The sequence below is a fragment of the Macrobrachium nipponense genome, chromosome 47, assembly GCF_015104395.2.
Source record: "Macrobrachium nipponense isolate FS-2020 chromosome 47, ASM1510439v2, whole genome shotgun sequence".
NCBI classification, from domain to species: domain Eukaryota; kingdom Metazoa; phylum Arthropoda; class Malacostraca; order Decapoda; family Palaemonidae; genus Macrobrachium; species Macrobrachium nipponense.
The window spans coordinates 5,515,391-5,525,972 of NC_087222.1; the positions used below are offsets into that span (position 1 = coordinate 5,515,391).

Consider the following 10,582-nt stretch of genomic DNA (forward strand, 5'->3'; position numbering starts at 1 on the left):
ATTCTTCCAGATGCCTTTCTCAGAGGAAGCAAGGAAGAACTTATCCTGGTGGTTGCAATCCCAAGATGCTTCTGTTTGTTGATACATCGACTGAGGGATAACAGACACCTGGAAGAGATGCTGGTTTCAGGTGTGTGGAACTAGGACTTTAGACAGATCCACATCTGGATCTCAAGGTGGCATTTTTGGCTCTACAAGAGGTTCAGGATCCTGTGATGGGGCCACTCCATGGTGTTTTTATCAACAATACAGTAATACCTCAATCTGCGCTATTCGAGTCGTGTGAATTCACAATAGCGCAAACTTTACGAACCGTTTACTTTTTTTTCAAGGGTAATGTATTAAGCTAATTTTTAAATGAAATTGCAGTAACTTTAATTTTATTAAGAAGTTAGCTTAATACTTATGGAGCATGATTAGGGTCGTATTTAATGTTTAAACTTTAGAAGTAAGCATTTAAACTCTAGAAGTAAGCATTTATGAGCATTTTTAGAGACTGTGTGAAACTTACAGGAAAATCCTCTTGCGCGAGGTGGTCTACAGCCTAACCTCGTTTTTTAAGTTCGGGGTATTACTGTACAACTGTACAGTATTGGCATAGGTCAACAAGCAGCGAAATTGGCTTCTCTTCAGTTCCTTATGTTGGCGATGCAGGTTCATGAGTGGGCAGTAGCACGATCAGTAGAGCTGTCAGCCAGGTAAATTCCAGGGAACTGGAACATAGTGGCAGACAAGCTCATTCGCCAGGGTCAGGCGATAGAGACAGAGTGGTTGCTACACCCAAGACATTACAGAAAGATTGTTCAATATTTTGGGGCTTACTAGCTCTTTGCAACCTTGCACAACAGAAAGCTCCTGGCGTTCTGTTCTGTTGTGCCAGACCCATGGGCAGCAATAGAAGACACTTTCCAACACCCATGGGACAATCTCCAAGGCCTATGCTTTTCTTCCATTTTGTCTGATTCATTGGGTGATCAGCAGGGTCATGATCACCCCAAATCTCAGATGACCCTGGTTGCTCCCAAGTGACCACTTGCCAAGTGGTATCCGGCCTGGTAGCTGTACTTTCCTAGGTACCAAGAGAGATTCCCCCTTGGCACAACCTGCTGTGCCAAGCTGCTTAGAGAGGTATCACCAGGCTGTGTGAGAACTCTCACTTCACGCCTGAAGACTATTCAGCATATGTTGCGAGCAAGAGGTATTTTCTCATCACAGCGACCAAGACGTCTGGATACCTTTGTAAATCCTCAGCGGCTCTGTACCAGAGGAAATGGGTCGTCTTCTGTGATTGGTGTCGTTGATGGGGTATCTCTCTGGTCAGATCTCTTCAGCATGTTGCAGACTTTCTTGTCTTTCTTCACCGAGAGAAGTTTCTCTCCGTGTCAGCTATCAGGGGCTACAGAGCTGCCCTTGGACTAATCCTTTGCTTGAAGGGTTTCAACCTCTCCCCCTTGTGGAGATCTCCAGGAATTCAGTCCCCCTGAGTGGGATGTGACTCTTGTCTTACAGAGCTTGACTTGTGCACCCTAGCCTTTACGAGAGTTGTCAGACAGGGATCTGACCTTCAAGACTGTGTTCTTGCTTAACCTGGCATTGGCAAGGAGAATTGGTGAACTTCATGGACTTTCCTTCAATGTTAAACACTTGAAGGGACAAGGATCTGTTACGCTCTAAGTTGTCCAAGAATTCGTAACGAAGACTCCGACGTCGGTTCCTGACACAAGATTAAAGTTCTTTTCGATCCCCTTCCCAGAGGACTTAGCTGGTAGTGATCAAGATACTACGGTGTCCAGTTCGAGTGTTGTGGTGTTATCTATAGAATTTTCGACATCTCCATCCTGAGTGTCGACGACTCTTCGTTAGTGCTGGCTCAACCAAGGAAGAGGTGTCCAAGAATAAGATTATCTTCTGGCTTAGTGAGAAAATCAAGAGGGTGTACTCTACTTCTGACAAGGTAGTTTGGAGTACTTTCTGAGTAAGAGCTTACAAGGTTAGGGGCATTGGTCTCCCTTGCATTCTGGAAGAACCTTTTGGTTCCACAAGTACTAAGGGTGGGAGTGTGTTCATGAAAAACTACATTCACATCCTTCTACCTTTGGGACATTGCCCTTGGGTCCATGGACACTTTTTTCTTGGGTCCTCTGGGGGCTGGTCAAGTTGTGTAACTCACCTGGCTTCCCTAGAGAGACAGATAGCATCTCACCTAAGTTGTTCAGTTACAAAGAGAGAGTGTAAATGAGTGACTGGCCTCCTTCTCTTCCAAAACCTTTTTGAATAAACGATGCTATAAATGCCCCTTGATTGACAAGGCCCAGAAGACTGGTAGTTGAACATCACATAAGCTCAACAATTCAGAGGCACAGGACTCCTTCCTCTGCTCGGCGTGACCAGGAAGGAGGCCCAGTTAAATTTAGGTACCAGTCAGTTCAGAGATTTACTGAGAATTCTTCCATCAAAAAGTAAGTTTCCATATGTAAAGACCAAAGGTTTATGTTTGTTTACGAACAAACTACAAATATTTTAAGTAATTTGTATTTTTCTGAACATACAAACCTGGGGTCTTTACATAAATGTCCCACCTCAAGCCACCCCTCATTCTGCTATCTGAGCCAAAAGGTTAAAGTGAAGCATAAGGATAGGGGTGGCGGGACTCCCACCCTACCGTTGATAGTTAACCATTTTATTTAAAGTTAAACGGCTGTTTTCCCAGCTTGTGCTGCAATTACATCCATATGTAAAGACCTTCAAGTTTGTGTATTAGGAAAAATACAAATTGCTTAAGAAAATTGTCATTCCACCTTTGCAGCATGGAAAACCAAAAGGCTTTTTACTGTATTCATTTTTATTTATGTATGTATCATTCATGTAGATTTTGGTGGGCTGGAGTTAAATGTAAATATATTGCCAAGTTGCAAGCCATGCATATGCAGCTACACTAATCAAGGAAATGCTGTAATATGAAATTTTCATAGATATGCATACCAAAACCTTATATCATATCTACCATCACAGCCACCCCTCTTTGTTTATCAGGTCAAAACAAAATCGGTGATGGCATATGAGTGAGGGGAATTCCCTTACTCACTCTTCTTAACCACCAGTTAACCTATTTCCAACATGCACTGAAAGATACTCCTTCATAAAAAGCTCTGGTTCATTTAGCTCTGAAAACAATGTCATATTTGAAGAAATGTAGCAGCACATATCTTCCAAGACTATCATCAGTGTTGCTGGTCGTAATAGTTACTCATGCATTGTATCCACAATAAGAATCAATGAAACTAATGTGAAAACTTTCATCTCTCTTCAAATTACTACTCAATTCACCCTTACTTTTTTTTCTTATTATTATCTACCGCATCTGTGGATAATATGGTGTTATGTATAGCTGGATCACATATAATTAAGCATTTGCTGTGTAGTGTACCCTTCCTGCTGTTACCTCACAAAACTCTTATGCTGGTCTCTTGCATTTTCTATTCTTGGCTTTTGATTTATCAATAAGATATGTTCATAAGTAATTTCTATTGTAATGTCAAGCTAAGAAGGTTTACAGATGTGAGGTGTGGGGCATCAATATTAACTGTTAATCTATTGTTGCATTGTTGTCTCAGGAAGTATTTTGATGCTGTGTCTGGACAACGTTTGGTAGGATTGTATTCATGTTTGGATAGAACTATTAAATGCATGCTTTGTTAATCGGCCTGAGAATTTTATGGGAACCTGAATTGAATTTGACCTATTATTTTGCTGCCTCAGTTCTGGCATTATGTTTCCTAACTCCGTGTTGCATTCTTTGATTTCAGATTCTCCCTCAAAAGAACCTTCCTTCCTTTGTCACTTTTGATTAGCATCAGGATTTTGGGAAATGTATGTTGTTTAATGGTACTACGTGGAACATTACCAATAGCAACTCTTAACTGTATGAGACAACAGTGAATTATTGTATGCATATTTAACAAATTTAAACAACTAGTAAAATTTGTTTTGAATATTAGATTCATACATCAGCAGTGAAATCTGGTTGTAGTCCTTCAAGAAATTGTACTTAATTTTTAATAGATTTATTCAGTAATTATTTGTAAACAATTGTGTGTTAAGAGTCGTGAATTGAACACATTGTCATTACAGAACAGGACAGGACATAAGGCTAAAATGAATCCAGGACGTTCTTTAGAATTTCCTTTGAAAAGTGAAACTGAAGGTGCATTATCACTACCTTCCACAAATCAAGAAAACAGCAACTTGGCTGCCTTTAGTGGAACCAGTGATGGAGACTTTTTGTCTCTGGATCCATTGATGGACATCAAAATAGAACCAGAGGAAGTCTGTGAGTCTAATGAAGATGATGAATATTCTTATGAAATTAATTCAACAGTGAATGAAAAACATCCACAAACTTGCAAAAAGGAAGTAGAACAAGAAAGAAGAAATATTCACAATGGAGAGAAGCCTTTCAGATCTACTGACTGTGAGAAAGCATTTTACAAGAGAATTAATCTTACAAATGATATCACAAATCCTACCAGAGAGAAATTCATGTGCAATGACTGTGGGAAAGCATTTTCCTTGAAACAAAATCTTATAGTTCATATGAGAATCCATACCGGAGAGAAGCCATTTATGTGCAAGGAATGTGGGAAAGCATTCTCCCACAAAGCACATCTTATAAGTCATATGAGAATCCATAGCGGAGAGAAGCCATTCATGTGCAAGAAATGTGGTAAAGCATTTTCCCAGAAACCACATCTTACAATTCATATGAGATTCCATACTGGAGAGAATCCATTCAGGTGCAAGGAATGTGATAAAGCATTTCCCCAGAAATCAAATCTTACACTTCATATGAGAGTCCATACTGGAGAGAAACCATTCAGGTGCAAGGAATGTGATAAAGCATTTTCCCAGAAATCAAATCTTACACTTCATATGAGATTGCATACTGGAGAGAAGCCATTCATGTGCAAGGAATGTGATAAAGTATTTTCCCAGAAATCAAGTCTTACAAGTCATAGAGTTCATACTAGAGAGAAGCCATTTATGTGTAAGGAATGTGGGAAAGCATTTTCCCTGAGATCAAGTCTTAGACTTCATATGAGATTGCATACTGGAGAGAAGCCATATATGTGCAACGAATGTGGGAAATCATTTTCCCAGAAACCACATCTTACAAGTCATATGAGAATCCATACTGGAGAGAAGCCATTTATGTGTAAGGAATGTGGGAAAGCATTTCCAAGGAAAGATGATCTTACAATTCATATGAGAATCCACACTGGAGAGAATCCATTCATGTGCAAGGAATGTGGGAAAGCATTTTCCAAGAAATCAAGTCTTACAAGTCATATGAGATTGCATACTAGAGAGGAAAAAGAAACAACATGATAAAATAAACCAGTTACGGCAGAGATCTCTCAAATGACCAACTATATGACAGATCAAAATCAGTCTCAAAATCTGCTCAAGAAAATAAGGAAAATAAAGAAAAATACAGAATAGGGGATTAACAAGTGAGTGGGAAACTGGCAGAACGCCAAGCCAATATAAAGGCCCTAGCTTCACAAATAGAAAACAAACAACAGAAGATAAAAATAAAATAGATAAATAGGCAGTTTGGTGAAAATCCAAAGATTGTGTATAGGAAGATTACGAAAAAAAGTGGAGGTACAAACACCACCAAGCAAGGAATACCCAGAGAGATTTTGGAAGCGTCTGTTTGAAGACCCTAGACAACACCAAGAGAATTCATGGATTGACACCATTAGGCAGAAGAACAGCCAGAAACAGCAAATGCCACCAATAAGGTTCACCATCGAAAAAGTAACAAAGAAAATAAAAGAATATAAGCTGCCTTCCAACAACCTACAAATGGCTCACAGGAGTCATAGCAGACGAGATCTGTGAACACCTAGATCAAGGCAAATATATGGAAAAAGAACGAAAGAAATGCACAAGAAACAAATTAGGCACTAAAGATCAACTGCTAATAAACAAAACAATATTAGAAAATTGTAAGAAAAGACAAAGGAATCTTAATATGGCTTGGATAGATTACAAGAAGGCATTTGACACCCTGCCGTGCACCGGGATATTCAAATGTATGGAATTAGACAACATCAATGAGGAAATAAGATCTTTCTTGGCAGCACAGATGAGTAAGTGGAAGACCACTCTCTGTCTAAAACACTCTGAGGGCCAGATAGTAATTCCAGACATAAAGGTCCAAAGAGGAATATTCCAAGGTGACAGCCTCTCACCACTTCTCTTCTTCTTGACCATAGATCCGCTTAGTAAAATCTTGAAGAACTCTAACACTGGCTACGACCTAAGCAAAAGCAGAAGCAGAAAAGAGAATGAGAGAGTGAACCACCTGCTCTTCATGGATGACCTGAAGCTGTATGCAGATTCAGAAGAAAAACTGGAAGAATTAGTTAGGAAAGTCCACCAATTCTCAAATGACATCTGCATGGACTTTGGGTTGGACAAGTCTGCCAAGAGTACAATAAAGAGAGGGAAGAATGTAACATCAGAAGGCATAAAGGTAGAGGAGGGCATGTTAGTTGAAGACCTGGCAGAGGAGTCTGTATATACGTAAGTAGTTGGGAATAGAAGAAAACACTGGTATAGAACGCAAGAAAATGAGAGAAAAGATAAAGAAAGAATATATCAGCTGCCTAAAGAAAATCAGTAGGTCAGAATTAGCACCAAAGAACAAGATCACTGCCATAAACCAGCTGGCGATACCATTGGTGACATATGGTTTTGGCATTGTAGACTGGCCACAAGGTGAGTTAGACAGGATGGATATTAAAACCAGGAAGATTCTCACCCTACGTAAAGTCACAAACAGACACCAGTGTATGAACCGAATATACCTCCCTCACAGAGAAGGTGGAATAGTCCTGACTGAGATCAACCAGGCCTACAGAGCACCAGTAATAAATATGAGGCAGTACTTGAAAAGCTATGATGATGAAAATCCAAAAAGGTTGCCCAACACCATAATGAAGCCCTGAGCCAACTAACATCAATAACAAAACAGGTCAAGAACATTACAGATCTGCTGGAAGAGACAGAGGCTAATGAACAGACTCCAACAACAAAAATAGCTAGAAGTCCAAGCAGAAATACAGTTACTGAGATGAGAAACTCAGAATGGAAAGGTGGAAAAACCATGGAAGGGCTGGAAGATTTCAAGAAGAACTGGAAAAACGTTACATAGACAAGGAAGAGTCGCTCAGATGGATAAGAAATGGAGATCTAGGTTATGATGGAGAAAGATTGATAATAGGGGCATAAGATCAAGGCCTCCTGACAAACACCTTCAAGAAAATTATTCATGTAGCGATTGAGTGTTAGTCATCTGATATCAACCTGCCAGACCCTGCTTGCAGATGGTCACTGCACAGCCCACCACAAGATCTGTTAATATATATATATTGGAAAATATGTAAAGAATACAGAAAGATATATATATTGGAAAATATGTAAAGAATACAGAAAGATATATACAGGAAGATACATATAGGAGGAGGTGCTATGAGACCTGATGTTGTGATCTGGAATAGCAAAATACCAAGACCTGAAGAATGACCTGAAAAACACACGGGAACTGAAGGAAATAGAAAAAAATACCTTTAGTGGTAGGAGCAACAGGACTTATAAAGAAAAATCTGAGAAAATATTTTCAGGGTATATGAAGTTGCCCAGTATAAATAGTATAAATGAGGTGCAGACTGCTGCCCTCAAAGCAATGGTAAACACCGAGAAGTGAACCCTACGATATAAGGCTAGTGGAATATAGAGGTGCAACCATAGACCCCAGGCGGGGGCCCATTGCACCCCTGATTTAAATTTAAAATTAAGAATAACATAAGCCAGAGAGAAACCATATAGTTGCTCTATATGTCAAATTAGTTTCTCTCAACCAAGTCCTCTCAAAAGACACGAGAATTCACACTAGACAGAAACTGTTTACTTGATCTGTGTCCAAGTAGTTTTTATTACATGATTTTATTTAACTTGACTCCTGCGTCTGTTTTGAATGGTGTCTAAAAATGTGTGACAAAACTCATGCTAGAAAGAAGTCATATCCTGTCTCTGTACTTGGTTTCCAAGAAGTCTTTTTTTATTAGGTTTTTTCATTAGGTTCATCTTAGAATGAATGTGTTAATTCAGAAGAAAGACATTCTTCCACATGATGTTGAAACAGTTTTTCTCTTGTAGATTTATAACATATGTGAGCACTCATGGAGGATAGATATTGTTCTTTTACACTGCATGTTGTACTTTTGTCTTGTATTCTGCAAATCGCAGTCATTGGTTCTGAAGACAGACTGTTTTTCAGGTGTCAAAATGCACAAGCAAAGTCACTCATCAGAGAGGATGTTCAGTTGCACTGACAGATTTGTTAATGTTTTGCACCCCAAAGTAAGTTGCACTTCATGTGGAGATAATTATTGTGAACTTGTCTGTAAAATCTATAGAAAAAAAGGCAACAGCAACCTAAGGGACGATAAAAAGAAAAACTATATATATATTTTTATGATCCAATTCATGACCATCATCATTGCTGTTACTCAAAGAAGAGAAGGAGAATCTGGAGGAGGGTCTCACTGAAAATGCAGATGAAGGCTCTTCATTTTCAGTCTTTATTAGAAGTCAAGGCAGAGATAAAGTATTTTGGCCAGAGTGAATTTGATGCAAAATGGTTGTGTAACCTTTATGCAAAGGTAAAATAAATGACCTTTAGTTTTTTCTTACAATTTTTCTCAATGAACACTGTACAGTGCTAGGTTAAGAAGTTTTCCTTTGCCTTCTCCCTTTTTTTGTTCCTGTGTATTTTTTGTATGATTTCCAAATAAAGAATTAGTATTGTCTTTGGCTGACATGGTTTCTTCCTTTTGTTATTCAGCATTATGCTTATATGCACTTGTATATGTAGTTGTAAGCTTGAATATTTCTATGAAATGTTATTCTTAGTGGAAATGGAAAGGATTGATATCTTCATTAAACTTCAATGAAATTTAGGTTCAGTTTTATTTGATTACTTTTTATATGTTCTTGGTTTTAATCTTCTACAAAGAATGTGGTACAGCATTTGTAAGTAAACCCTAATGCCTTGTATTAGCTCACTAAATACAGTGGACTGTGTAGTATTTTGTTTTAGGTTAACCAGTCTGAAGTGTTGAGACTAGACTAGTTATGTAAATGACCAAAGTAATGTGTTATTCTGATAAGATTAAACCTCTTTTTTTTTTTTTTTCATTTCATTGTATAAACTATTGAAAATATTGATGGATATTAAAAATTGTATATACATAAATAAAACTTTTCATTTGACCCTGTTAAAACTTAGATAATATCAGAGTAATATTCTACACTGCCAAAAGTGAATGAATGCACCATGATGTGGTCTGAATGCACTGAGTATCTGGTCCCAGTGCACCTCTTCCCTATTAAAGTGCATCTTTCCTTGTGGTCCCAATGCACCAACTTCATTCACATAACAGCTACCCTTTGGCAAACTGTATAGATGACTATACTATTAGCTTTGCATTTCTCTGATAAAGTGAATCAGTGTTTTTTTTTTTTTAAAGTCTGGATAATATGGATAATAACAGAATATTACAAAACCGACAAACACATCCTGTTATGAGGGAGAAGTTTAAAACGTGACAACCTCACTAGGTAGCTACCTCTTAATTCAAACTGCAAGCCTAACTGTTTTTGTAGCTAGAGTTAACCTCTAAAAGAAATGACTGTGTTAACTACTCCTTGGGACCTGTGGTGGATGCTCAACAAAGTGTGTAGCTTATCTGGCTCCTCTATCAGGACAAGGTTGCATCTCTTCTTAGATGTACAGTTGTGGAGATGGGAGAATGAATGAGGGAGTGACTGGTTTCTCTTCTCTCTCCCTTCCTCCTTCTGCTTCTGGGCAGAGAGTTGATCCGGTCGTCACATCCTGGAACTGATGAATGATGCAGTTAAGTTTTGCAATGGAGCAACCACTCTATTTACCTTTATAGAGTATAGAAGCAACTGCCCCTTTCTCTATAGCAAGGGGAGGTCCCTGGCAATAAGACAAACCCACTGCTTATATTTGCCTTACTGTCTTTTAACTCGCAGATTCATCCTAGCATGATTTTGTGTTGGGTCACATCTCTTCCCTCATTCGAAAAAGCCAAGAAGTCGGCGGCTGATCACGCAGTCTCTGTATTACTCAGATCAATTTATCAGAGGCAGACTTCTTCTTTTACCTGAAGATCTCTCGAAGACAGAGTTTTTCTTGATGCTTGGTTTCTGCATAATGAAGTGTGGGGAAAAATATCTAAACTATTATCTTGACACTTGAGTTGAGGGGGAAGTTATCAATGGCTAGTCCAAGTACCTACTATTATCCCAAATAACTGAAGGTATGGTTGAAGGCATATTGACAGCAGCTTGATATGCAATAATAAGCCACAAATAATTCTAGACCTCTGGAGACCTGATCCGAATGTCTAGATGAAACCAAGTTGTATCTTGTTAGAGATTTTAAGTTCTTGGGGTTATTACACTTATAACATTTAAAACTACTTAT

The 10,582-nt window shown here is 38.6% G+C and overlaps 1 protein-coding gene across 1 annotated transcript in view; it reads left to right on the forward strand.

The window, feature by feature from the left end:
- Window positions 1–7,468, forward strand: part of LOC135204686 (zinc finger protein OZF-like) — a 37,746-nt gene extending 30,278 nt beyond the window's left edge. Inside the window, exon 2 of the mRNA XM_064234845.1 lies at window positions 3,807–7,468. Coding sequence (XP_064090915.1) covers window positions 4,156–5,385 — 1,230 coding nt within the window. The 5' untranslated portion in view covers window positions 3,807–4,155 and the 3' untranslated portion in view covers window positions 5,386–7,468. The remainder of the gene's footprint in view (window positions 1–3,806) is intronic.
- Window positions 7,469–10,582: the final 3,114 nt, after the last annotated feature.